Source organism: Podarcis raffonei, chromosome 7 (assembly GCF_027172205.1).
Source record: "Podarcis raffonei isolate rPodRaf1 chromosome 7, rPodRaf1.pri, whole genome shotgun sequence".
Lineage (NCBI taxonomy): Eukaryota > Metazoa > Chordata > Lepidosauria > Squamata > Lacertidae > Podarcis > Podarcis raffonei.
The window spans coordinates 44,690,001-44,703,476 of NC_070608.1; the positions used below are offsets into that span (position 1 = coordinate 44,690,001).

General features: G+C 39.7%; 1 protein-coding gene across 9 annotated transcripts in view; it reads left to right on the top strand.

The window, feature by feature from the left end:
* Positions 1 to 13,476, top strand: part of ZNF521 (zinc finger protein 521) — a 291,423-nt gene that overhangs the window by 1,808 nt on the left and 276,139 nt on the right. The window contains exon 2 of one of the 9 annotated variants that reach the window (XM_053396355.1): positions 2,612 to 2,648. The exons of the other annotated variants lie outside the window; for them this stretch is intronic. Within the exon in view, the coding sequence (XP_053252330.1) occupies positions 2,615 to 2,648 (34 nt within the window). The 5' untranslated portion in view covers positions 2,612 to 2,614. The remainder of the gene's footprint in view (positions 1 to 2,611; positions 2,649 to 13,476) is intronic. 9 annotated transcript variants of the gene reach the window in all.

Consider the following 13,476-nt stretch of genomic DNA (forward strand, 5'->3'; position numbering starts at 1 on the left):
TGCCACCGTTTGTAGCTCTTAAGAGCCAGGCTGTGCTGCTGCTGCTGCGAGGTCTGGCTTGTGTTTGCGTGTGTCTGTGCGAGACTTTGACTGACTGGCTCGGAGTGGAACTGAGATTCCCCTTAATTTTATCGTTCCTGATCCAGAGTGAACCAAAGAATTGCGAAAGGGGGGGGGGACGGGCGGAGCGCGCGTGCACACACACACACACACACACACACACACTCAGGCAAGAGTCGTGAGCTGGGAAGGAAGGAAGGGGGCACTTTAAAAAAAAAAGCAAAACTCTCTTCTCTTTAACGCGGTCCCCGCACTTCCCTCCTTGAAATCGTAGTGGGAAAGTTTTTTAAAAAACCCAACACCACAATGCACGTTAAATGCTTGTAAGCCTTTCCCCGCTTCCTGCTCTCTTTCCAAGTGCTGCATGGATTTTTCACTTCTCTCGCCCCCGCAGAGCTTCTGAAACTCATGGAAAAAGGTGGCTTTTTTGTTTTTTGTTTTGTTAAAAGAAGGCATGCCCCCAAAGTGAAACACCTCAGCATCTTATAGGGCCAGGAGTCCTCCTTTGGGTTCTGTCCCATGAACAAGCAAACAATATACGCTGCATGTGAGTGTGTGCGTGTTTCTGATGATACCATAGGAGTTGGTCAGATAACTTCTTGCAAGCTTAAGAAATGGGGGGGGGGAGTCCAGTTTGTGTTTGTCCCAGCTGGAGAAGGAAGTTTTTTTAAACGGGGAGGGGGGGAAGTGGGTGGGATTTGCTGGAATGTGGTGGTGGAGTAGAGGAAGGGAAACAGAATGGAAGTTCTTATTGATCCGGAGGCTGGAGTTCCTGGAGCTGGAGCTGTGTGCTGGAATGTGGGAGGGGGGTGGGGGTGATGGTGGAGCAGATCACGTGAAACCTCCCCCCCTCCACTTTTTTTTTTAGGGGGAGGGAGGGCTTAGAAGATGGGTGGGGGTGGAATTGATATTTGAGAACCAGAGTTGAGGGGTGCTGAGGGGAGGGGAGCCTATGAAGAAAGGGGGGGGGAATGCGCAGGAGCCTCAAGTAATATACACACAGGAATCAGCCCTGAGGAGGAAAGAGCAAAGGCCCAGAAGTGAGGACAAAGGGCGGCTTGTGAGAATGTGGCTGGGCCACAGGAATGTCCTGGGGAGATTTGGTCTGTGCTGCCTCCCTCTTTCAGCCCAGTGGTCTTGACATGCTGGCCTCCCTCAGTCATCCTTCTCCGCCCCATCTAGGACGCTGTCACGTGTCCCTCAGATTGGTGCTGCCAGCAGCAATCGTCTAGGATTCCCTTCTTCAAAAATCTGTTGTAAATACTCATATCTTTCTTTCCTTCCTTGCCCCCCCCTCCACCTCATTTCGTTCTCGCACTGCTACTGTTGCTAGCATCCCCATCCAATTCACGTAGACCTTCTCAGTCATATTGACAGTTGACCTATACTATCATAACAGGACTTGCCCTTCCACAGCCCACCCCCCATCACTAAATTTCTTCCACCTCAGCAACTGTAGGTGGAAATCCAACACAGCTCCTTGTAGTTTTTGTGTGTGCCCTTTTGCTGTGAAGAGAAAGGCTACTACTCGATCTCTCTGCTACTGGAGGTAATAAAATACAAAAGGTTGACAAAAGAGCTAGAGTTTCTCTCCTGTCCTAGGCTGAAAGATGTGAGGACACTGGTGGTGGCTTACGTGTCATATTAGGGCATGGGTGTGTGTGTGTGAAGACAGTATCTGAAGTTTTGGAAAGTTGGCCTGTAAACACGGCTGGAATGAGTTTGGGATGTGACTGAATTAATAGGTGACTTACATAAAAGTACTAGGCCTAATTCTGTATGGTAAACCAGGTTTTGCTAGGTTGAAGTCAGTGAAACACATTGGTTGTGAGGGGGCAGTAAGGTCAGCCTGTTTACATAGACAGGCCAGGACAATAGTGATTTGTTTGGCTGGTATAAAAACTCATTCCAAAAGTTTACCTCTCGGAGACCTGATCCAAAGCTTCAAGCAGCATGCACCCTCCTATTCACTCCAATTCTCCACATCTCCCTAGCAGTGTATATTAAACTTGCTTCCCCACATTTGATTTTGACCCATATATAGTTTTTGGTTGACTGAAGTTTATACAGTTCATTGATGCTTTAGTCTGACAGCTTGTAAGGAATGAATTTGATGTTCTTCAGCTACCTTTTAAAATGACTTTACAATGAGAGTTCTGTTGATTGTGCATATGTTTATTTCCTGATAGCTTCCCTAAAGAGGATTAATTTACATGCAAGCAATTTTTTATGGCCAATAAATAAAGTCATCAATTGGTTAAATTTATGGGGAGATGTAGAAAAGAAATTGAGTTGGAAAAAGCCCCTCATTATTATACTTGTGAATCTTTAAGAACTGGCTGAGCATGCAAAGTTAACCGATAAATGATGCACAGTTGTACTTACGCCAAAATAGTATATATATATAACTTTTTAAAAAATCTCCTCGTGGAAACAAAACACTTATTTTCCAAAAGGCTTTTTGGTAAAGAAAATTATTAATTAAAATAAAGATGTAGCTTCAGTTTTCTGTGTGCTCATATAAAATATAGTCTTTGGTCTGTATCAACAGCCTATGAGCAGAGAGAAGTATCCCAATGTCATTGACAGTAAGTATTGACCGAAACAAGCAGTGGCTTATTTAAATGCATAGGTTACACATTCCTATACATTATTCTACTCATTATCCCCTTTAATCATAATGCATGCTAATGTCATCTGAAGTATCATGGTTGATGCAATATTTAGATTGTTGCTACATAAATTAATATTCTTTTCCATTCAGCTGAATATTTTTTCTTTGTTATTGTCCATTTTTGAGCTGGCTGGCCTTATTCAAAGGAAAATATGACTTTGGAGTACTGAGGCAGTTGAGAGCTTAAGTATTTTGCTTTCAGCACTTAAAAAAAAAACAAATCACATGCATCTTTGTTTTCAATTAGGAAGGTGCAGATTTGAGCTGAATCATAAATATTTGGTACAGTTTAATAATGTTAGTGTGGTTCTAATTTAGAGCCCAATCTGCTAGCCATGTCTACTCAGGAGTAAGTTATATTTCTTTTAATGGGACTTCCAATTAATTGTGCTTATGTTCCTAGCCTTACATCACAAGGTTAACGAAGTCTGCTCAGAAGTAAGTTAATTCAGTGGGGTTTATACCAGGAAAGTTGGATTAGTGTTGCAGCCTAAGATAGTTTTCTTAATGTAAAATGAATAATGGCCAAATCATTTAGAAATAAACAACAACTATAGCTAAAAATGCAGTTACAAACTTTTCAGCGGCAAACCAGTCATGTGAGATACATTGTAAAAAGCTACCATAATCAATGAGTGTTGACTGTGAATCAACAAAAACTATTAAGTAAACATTAATAGTGCCAAAAAAGTGTTAGGATAGGGGTGCTAATCTGTAGTCTACAAATTAAATTTGGATCAGTGTCTGGCTTAAGTAAAATTATCATGAAATAAAGGTCCTGAGGCTCCAGTCTATTTGTTTAATGGAAGGGGGGAAAGAGGCTTTTTTGTACTATTGACACTTCTGTTAGCCTGATTTGAAACTTGCATTCCAGGGTAGTGGTGACATTAGGCAGGTATATTATCAAAATGGCAATTTGGTTTGGAATATTACTAATAGTAAGTAAATTACAGTCAAGCTATGGATTTTACAAACTTCATGTTCTTGCTCTTTGTAAAATGTATTTATTTAAAATAAACCTGTTCTTCATCACGATTATTGGCTGGGGAGAATGGCGAGTGGGGCGGGATATGGTGGCTGTTGAACTTGTGTTTAATTACTTTAATAGCACCATTTAGCAGAATTCTATACAAGCGTAATGTTTTGTGTGTGGCTTGTTGTGAAAATCTCTGAGAAGTATAACTGTACAGCATGGCTACCATTTCCCAATGAAAAACTTAGAAGTATGCAAATGAATTGTGAAAGAATGTATTCAAGTGTATCTAGGGGTGAGAGCATTATTTATTCACTAATGCTTTAAAGCATTATATATTTTTTGGAATTTAAAAGCCAGAACCTACAGGTTGCTTTTGACATGAGATTTGACAACCTTGACCTGTGCTTTTTCTCCATTCCCTCCCCCTTCCCCACCCTCCTAGTCATATATCCCATTTCTTCAGGGAACTCTTCACTATACAGTTCTTACCTGAAGAAAACCTAGCATTAAATATTGTTGTCCAAGTGTCGTATCCTTCCTGCCACTTTCATACTTGGTAACCAAAGATCAAGATAGGCCTTTCTGCATGTATGAAATTCTTCCTAGGATTTCCTAAGCAATGGAGGCAAGGAAGAACGAATACTTCCAAGTGCTTAATGCCACCATTGGAAAGGATTAGCTTTCCTATAATTCAGTGGCCTGTGTTACAGACCTATTTTTCTTGTTTGCTTTTTTCTTGTGTCTTTTGAAATTATACATTTTTTAAAATTATATGTCCACTTATACATCCAAATTGATCCTCCTTGCTGGATGGGGGAAAGATACCCCAAAATGTACATGCATTCTAAAAGGTACTTCTTTTGAAAGTAAATTCCATTGAGTACAATGGAACTTTTAAAGCAAGTATCATTTCCAAATAAGTATGTTTAGGATAGAGATGTAAATATGTTTATACACTGCCATAATTTTTGAACCAAAATAAGGTTCTGTTTATTACACCAGTTACTTGTTGAGGGATAACCACTGGAAATTGTAGATGTAAAATTAGCCATAACGAGGATATTGACATGATTTGAGACTTAAATGTTCCTATTACTTAAACATTTCCCCTAGTGCAGTATGTGTTTCATTGTACTGTTATGCAGACACAGTTTCATAAGGCTTTATTAATTTTATGTTTCTTGATGAAGGACACAGTGTATTTTACTCCATGTACTACATTTAACATGCCTAAAGCATGCATTTATTTAGCAATATTGAAAATACTACGTAGTAAGGCCCTGAATTGTACTGTTTGAGAAAATTCAGCCATATTTTTACTTCTGAATTGTTGGAAATGTTGAAAAACATATTTTCTATTTCCAATTATATATTTAGACATATTGTTTCATTCTTACACATTCTAGAGAGCCAAAATAGATTTTGCATAGAAAAGCGCAGAAGTGAGAACTCTAATTTAGGAATAGTAACTCAGAAGGGAGATTGACATTCAAAGAATAGACCATACTGACTAGATATTAAAAGACATTAGATTACTTGACTCATAATATAATCTAAGGAATTCCATATAGACAAAAATAGTAATTACTGTTGGTAGTATCCCTGAAACCTGCCCATCCCCAATCTCATACTGTTGTTCTAAATGACTTTATCTGAAATGACCAATTTCTGAGCACTATAGCATTATATTCTTAAAAGGGAGGGGACAAAAATTCATAAAATTCCAATTGGCCTGTAAACCAAAAACATCTGTGCTGAAGCAGATTACTGCTTTTTTGTGTGTCTAGCCAAAATTGGGCAAAATTGAGAATAGTCAACATGAAAGCGTACAGGCACATGTACAAAGCAAAATTACATATTAGAACTGTCTTACAATATTCTTTAAATTCAGGCAACTATATAGTAGTTCCCTTTTCATGTGCTGTCGGTTTACGCTCTTTCTTTGTTGATGTATCACAACACACATGTTAATCTGCCTTGTCACTATTGATGATTTGTAGCAATCTGAAATTATTAGATTTACTACAGGTATTCCAGACCTCAGTGGTGCACAGAGCATTGTTGCTGCAGCAACTGCCTTTGGCTTGTAAGGAAAGTGGGGTAGCATGTTCTGCATGTTCTCCCCAGGCCTGTTCAAATGCTTCCTGTGATATATAACTTTCAACTTTTTCAGAGCACAGGTCCACCTTTAACCTAAGCATGCATTTGGGATCAGCTTGTTAATTATTATTCTTTACCATAGATATGTATGGTTGTAGTGCTGCAAGTGTAATTCACCTGAGGTTAGGCTGCAACATGGTCGTAGGTCCCCATCTGCCCACCTGAAGACAAATGATATATTAAGGATGCCAACATAACACTCATCATAACTAAAAATGTTTAAATTGTTAATATTTTGGCTGAATATTTTGCCCTACCAGCCCCAGTTCCACTTGTATCATAGCCGTTGTTCATGGGACCACACTGGCGGATTTGGTGATTGGATTTGGTTACTAGTATAATAGTTCTGTGCCAGCATAGCTACATGGGTCGCCTTCTTCAGCCATCTCACGGTGCAAGTTTAACACAGCAAGTTGTGGCATTGCATTGGGCTGTTAGTGACTGATTTGAGTGTTGCTGTAGCACTGTAGTGACCCACATTACTGACAACCCTTTATTTATGTCTGGAAGGAAGTATGAAAATCTTGTCCACAAATTGCTATCTCTCGTGTCAGTATAGCAGGAACTAGAACTTCATGAAAATGGTTGAAGAACAGTATATATTTTCCAGTGTTATGAGCTGAGCCTTCTTTTCCATTGGGCCATACAGGCATCTTACAATTAAGAGATTTTGTAACTGCCCCCTGAATTGTTGCTGAATTTGTCTGTACTGCGATACGTCTAATATGTAAAGATAACATTTGCAATGTTGATCCAGGATTTCTTGAATGGCTTTGTGCTTCCCCTTAATTCTTGGGCTGTGAGCTGCAAGTCTTTACAGCTTAATAACATCAGTTCCTCTGTTACAAACTCTGTGCTGTAATGTTGAAATTCAAAGAATAATACTTGACTCCAAAAGTTAGCTTGTTAGTGCTGTCAGTATTAATGTGGCAATAAATGTAAATGGGAAAACTAAGATGATTTTTGGGTTCCATTATACTTTGTGACTTGAGTGATTTTCAGTGTAAATAGCATTATATTGGAATGTTATTTTTAAACTGCAAATGCAGTTTAAATCTCAGCATGATGTATTTCCCCATATGTATTTTGATTTTTTTGTTGTCCCCTGTTGTTTTGTCAAAGGTCAGGATTGGTCCCATTGGGAGGAAAATGTGGTCTTGTGTTTCATTTTTTTGCCTTGGGGTCTACATGCAGCTTAGCAAGAATTATGTATGCCTTATTTGTTCATGTTTTCCTCTGGTTGTGTGCATGTCTGGCGTTTAAATGTACTTAGCAATACTGTCGCTACAAAAAATCTGAAATTCAGGGACTGCAGATTCTTTTAGTTTATCTCCTTAACATAATCAAATGGTGAAGGAAAGTTTTAGGAGACCAATGAGAAAGTTTGACAGAAGATGTGAATCTTAGAAAATTGAGAACAGTTGTAAACTTAAAAACTAAAACACCTCCCTCTAATTTAGGCAGGTCGGGCTCTTAGCATGCATCACAGTTCACCTCAAGTATTAGTAATTATGCTAGTTTAGTAATTATTGGAGATGAAAGAAACTCTGTAAGATGTGAATCCTTCTAAACTTCAGTAGCTTTACTTTGAGCCGGAATAATGATCAAGCAGTAGTTAGCTATATGCCTGGGGATTATGTTGAAGCAAAAGGGGGGGGGGGAGAAGACTTGAGCTAAACTTCGAGTATCTTTATTACTATACTTCATAGTTTGCATTTCCATTTAGTATTCCTGCTTTCCAGAGAGAGGACAGAAACTCCATGTTTTGCTCTTATGTTTTGGTATAAGGCAAGACATTTTAGACTGATAACATAAAATTTAAACTGTACCACCCTCAGTATTAAATGACGGACAGTTGAGTGCACTTTGGTACCCCAAAATCTGTGACCCAAGGCAGACTGCATCTCCTTGGCTGGTGGTTGGGGGGGGGGAACTATTTGGGATGTCTGCTGATGCACTCACACACTTGGAGCGCAAAAGGGCATTGAAAAGCCTATTTCTTCATTGTGATAGAAGATGGGATTATTCTAACCAAAATGTAGGCATTATTTTATTTAAATTATTATTATTTGCTGGCATTTGTTTGGCATGCCATGCAAACCAAGTATCAAAGCAAAACACCAAGGTATAATACAAATGAGCAAAATAAATTGAGGCAAAATAAAAAAAGAGAAACGCAACATACAAAGCAAACATTTCCTGAAGAGCTCATCCAACGATACAGTAAAAAGAACAAAACCTAACCCATACCACAGCAGAGGCTAATGATCTCAAAATCTTAAAACTTGAAAAAATACTAAAAGCACATAGGAAGCAGTCTTTATATCTGGATGGACTGTTGTTCATCTAGGTCGGTATTGACTCCTGACAGTCAACAGTTCAACAGGCAGAGGTCTTTCATATCAGCTCCTATCTGGTTATTTTAAAAGGAGATACAGGGGGTTGAAGCATGCAAAGCATGTACAGTACTGTTATCACAGAGCTGTCCCTTGCAAATAAATATGTTATCCTTATACAGTACTTCTAGGTGTTCCCTTTCCCTTTGAAGAAGGCATTTAATCCAGTGAGCTGCTATTCCTCCCCCCCACCTTGGGCATGTGTGTGTGTGTGTGTGTGTGTTATTTTTAAAAGTGAAGAAGTGCTGTGGTTTGGAAAATGCATACTTTAGAGTGTGCACAACATATGCAACTACTTTTACCACACTTACTTTAAGTATTTCAATATGGACAATTACCCACTTTTCAAACCTTACATTGCTAACTTTAATGGAGGGTGGTAGAGTTGGTTGACTTTGCTGGCAAATGAATAACAGTTCTGTTGCTGGCATAGTCCAGATTTTAAATAGTGTTTCATTTTAAGTGAATGTAGTTTTTCAGTAGTATTACCTAGACTTATCATCCTTACTACATATATAAACTTTATTCTGATTTTCCCAATATCGGCAGTCTTCAATACACTTCATTTGGGACATAGCAGGAGCCTGCTTTTCAAGGGCACAACAAATGGATAAGAATTCTCTGAGCAGGTGTATTAAAAGCTCCAGAAAAGCCATTTTAACAAGAATGTCAGCATTGCCACCTAATTTGGATACTCTCATCCTTAAAACTTACATGTCGTCTTAAGTTGTAGAATGTGATTTAGTAGCATAATTATCAGTACAGAATTTGAGTGTCAAAACAATTTGGGTGGTAGTACAGGATTCTCCCAGACCCCAACTGAGCTCTATTTATTTATTTTCCAGTTTAGAATTATATCTATTGGCTATTCATATCCTTGATGATTTTGCAAATTCTACCCCCCTAAATCTCCTAACACAGAGCATTTATGTTCTTTAACATTAAAGTTTCTGCACCTCTGCTTTACCACATGCCAACACTGATGCTAAGTGGGTGGGGAATGTCCTGGTTGTTCATAGGTTAGGTGAATTTACCTGTGTCCGTGTTTGTATTATAAATATTGTATGTGGCAACGTGTTGCTGAAAAGACCTTTCACTCTGCAACAGTTACTTCTATTTTATTTTATTTCTAAAACTGGTCTGTACAAGAATGTTACTTGAACATCCCTTATGCCTTTAGATACATTTTCCAGCTGTAGCCTTTTTATATCTCCTCATTCCTAGATGTCTGTCTCAGTGACGCCCTCTGCCCGCCCAGCCAGGACGTCAGGTCATTCAAATCAGATATGCACCCCATGTTCCCTCTAAAGATTCTTTTGCACTCTTATGATCAGGGCCCTAAAAATGGGCTAGCTGATCACTGTATGGTTGAGCAATAAGTTTTGCAGCAATTAGGTAGCATGCATGACTCCTTTGCAAGATATTGGCCACATTTGCATGGAATGCTAAGATAAACCAGGTTTGTTCTTGGCTACAGTTTGTGGTTAAGAAGGAAAGAGCTTAATCACAAGCCTGGGTTCAGATGACACAGTAAGCCAGACCTTTGCTTTGCTACTGTGCTGCCTCAGCTAATAGAACCAGGCAGGGGCAAAGTGGGTGTGCATTTCTCTCTGGGAGCCATTGTCAATGCTTTATTTTTAAAACATTTATTAGCAGACGGTATATTTGTATTTTGTTTATTCTTCACATTACCAAGTATTTATTATTATTACTGACACCTGCTATTATTTGCATATTGCATTTTAGTGGGTTTTTATTTTATTTTATTGGCCTTTAGGAGGTGCTCTTATTGGAGATTTTTCAGTGAGCATTCCTTCCTTTTGTCTTTGTTACTTTGCCCAGGATCTGAAACATGATTTGTTAACAACACCTGTCTAAGGAACGGGATAATTTGGTGTCAGAGCGACTGAAATTTGTCAACAGTGTCTCTAACTTGTAGTGTCACTCCTTAATCTTTTTTATGGTTTCTACTGTGATAATAATCATCTTCTGTATTCGTATTTCACATTGCATTCTGACCGCACCTGTTCAAGGACACCAGGATTTAAAAATGCTTCTAACTGTAACTCGTTTTATTTTGGTGGGGTAGGACTGTCATTTTTGTTCTAATGAGTGGAAGATTAGGTATATATATGGATTGAGTTTTGTGATCAGTACGAGAAAATATATATGCATTCGGGTTTAAAGGGGAGAGGATACTCCTTAAATGAGATTGTAGACTAAAGTATGAATGCGAATAGTAAGAGGAAGTAAAGTACAGGAATACCTCAGAGATACTGAGGGTTCGGTGCGGCAATAAAGCAGCACACACACACACACACACGGGCATATAAAAGTTATGTTTACACTATACTGTATTACGTAAGAGTGCCTATGGCTTCTTACCTTTTGTTGTACCTCCTGTTTGGGGGGAAAGCTGCTTTGGTTGAAGAAGTGAAGCAGGAAGGGGTTTTGAGTTGGAAGAGGGCCAGTGAGGAAGGGCGTTAAAACCATTCCTCCATTCGTGTTTCTCCAATATGCAGTGTAGTCCTCTATGCTTGCTTTCACGTATAACCCTTATGCTTTAGTACATAGTCAGCTAGGTTTTACTCAGAGTAGACCTATTGAAAGTTACGGCCTTAACTGAGTCATGTTCATTAATTGCAGCAGGATTTCTGTAAGTATAAATACCACTCATAGTTTGCCCTGTAAACCAGGATGCTTCATATGTATTTTCTGTGATTTAGGTGCCACTAATTATACTTTATTTGTCAGTGTCAGGAGAGGAACATCAATGAATCAATAAAATTGCCCTTACTTTTAGCTTGTCAGATGGAGGTGATCAGGACACCAAATGCTGTATTGCTCTGTTAAGAACAGAAGAAGAACCTTGCTAGATCAGGTCCATTTAGTCTAGTATCCTGTTCTCATGGTGGCCAGTCACATGCCTGTGTGAAGCCCACAAGCAGCCTTGAACTGCAACAATACTCTCCCCAGCTGTGATTCCCAGCAACTGATCACTATCCCATAGTCATGCTGTACCTCTATAGTCTCATTTTTAAAGCAGTTTTATTTTTAACTTCTTTCCAAATGATTCCTATAATGGAATTTAGCTTTTCCGCAGCCGTCAGATCTTGGTTTCAACATTTTTTGGTTAAGCTGCCCACCACTACCCCTGGTTAGCTGTGTGAAATGTGTTCTGTATACAGAGACTGAATGTAAATACCTTAGAACAGCCAACAGGTCTGATTAGGTCCTTCAGACCATTTTGGCCAAACCATGCCCACCTGCTCTGCACCTGACATCATATATGATATCAAGAGTGGGTCAGGAAAAGTTGAGGCTTGGCCAAAGGGAAGTGAAATGTTTGGAAAAGCGGGTCAAAACCCCAACTATCTTCATTCAAACCCTATCTATCAGAATTGCGAAGATTCCAAAGCACAGCACAGACTCCTTGTAACTGAAAATCAGCTGATAGGGACTTATAAGGGAGCCTCCTTGAAGGCAGGTTCATAGAATCATAGAGTTGGAAGAGACCACAAGGGCCATCGAGTCCAACCCCCTGCCAAGCAGGAAACAACATCAGAGCACTCCTGACATATGGTTGTCAAGCCTCTGCTTAAAGACTTCCAAAGAAGGAGACTCCACCACACTCCTTGGCAGCAAATTCCACTGTCGAACAGCTCTTACTGTCAGGAAGTTCTTCCTAATGTTTAGGTGGAATCTTCTTTCTTGTAGTTTGGAACCATTGCTCCGTGTCCACTTCTCTGGAGCAGCAGAAAACAACCTTTCTCCCTCCCAGTGCCAATGAGCTGATTGATGCTGGAACTACATCTTACAAGGAGATTGCAACCTCCTTTGCACTTGGAGACAGGTGCCAGTCAGCTGACATCAATAAGATGTCCCATGATTGAACAATGGATGGGTCTTGCTCATCTGCCAAAGTTGGCCTGTGGATGGGTGTGGAGAATAGGGATCTGGCCCACTGGCTTGATCCAGTTCCCCATCTCTGCACAGGGCTATGATGAGAGAGCAAATGAAGTACATACATGTGGAAATAAAGCTTAGGATCTTTAAACATAAACTCTGCTTTCTGCAGGGATCAGCTGCCCAGTTGCTCAGCCTATTCAGGTATAGTTAGCTGCAAGGGGCTAGAAAACTTTACTTCCTTAGGTCAACTTAGCCTAAGACCCAAGCCAACATGCCTAGAGCGCACTGTTCTCAGGTTGCTGCAGTAATGCCCTCTGTTTTATCAAGCCACATTTCCAACCATGAGTCCTGCTGGTGTTTGCTGATGCAAGTTTAGAGTCCTTGGTCACCCATAACTACACTGGCCATTGAAAGCTCACAAATTTGCCACTCCTTTCTTAGCTTACTAGAATTGATTGCGGTAGAATGTAAATGGGTAAAGGAAGAGCCATATACAGTGGCACCTCAGGTTACAGACGCTTCAGGTTACAGACTCTGCTAACCCAGAAATAATACCTCGGGTTAAGAACTTTGTTTCGGGATTAGAACAGAAATCGTGCGGCAGCAGTGCGGCGGCAGCGGGAGGCCCCATTAGCTAAAGTGGTACCTCAGGTTAAGAACTGTTTCAGGTTAAGAACGGACCTCCAGAACGAATTAAGTTCTTAACCCGAGGTACCACTGTATGCCAATTTGAGCCCTTTCAAAGAAAGTTATATGTATAAATAAAACAGAGCTGTTAACATGTTTAATAATCGTATTTTCAGTTTATATTCTGCCTTTTCCCCCAAAGGAGCTCAAAGCGGCATACAAGGCTGAGGTTTGCCGTGGTAGTGTTGTATTCTTCCCAAGCCCCATCAAGTGCTGGTTTCCCATTTCTATTACAAGAGCCAAATTGTTTCACATAAATTAACTCCCTCACCATGTTAATTAAAGGCAGTATCATGGCAATAGCAACAAGTCCTGAATTTTCTAAATAATTAAACACACTCCTCTTCCATATAAATCAATGTACATATGCTTAATTAACTCATAGATCTAGCTGAGAAATCCACAATTTGTGATCCACCAATCTGAACACAACTGAAGTGGATCTTATTGTGACCTGACAAGAACTTGACAGGTAGTGAAGTCGCTAAAGCAGAGTGTATTGAGCTACTGATAGGGTGTCATAAGTCGTTGGTGGGCTTTGCTGATCTTAGCTGTGCAGGATTGATAAGATTTTTGACTGTAGGTAATATGAATGAGTTTGCTGTGTGTGCGAA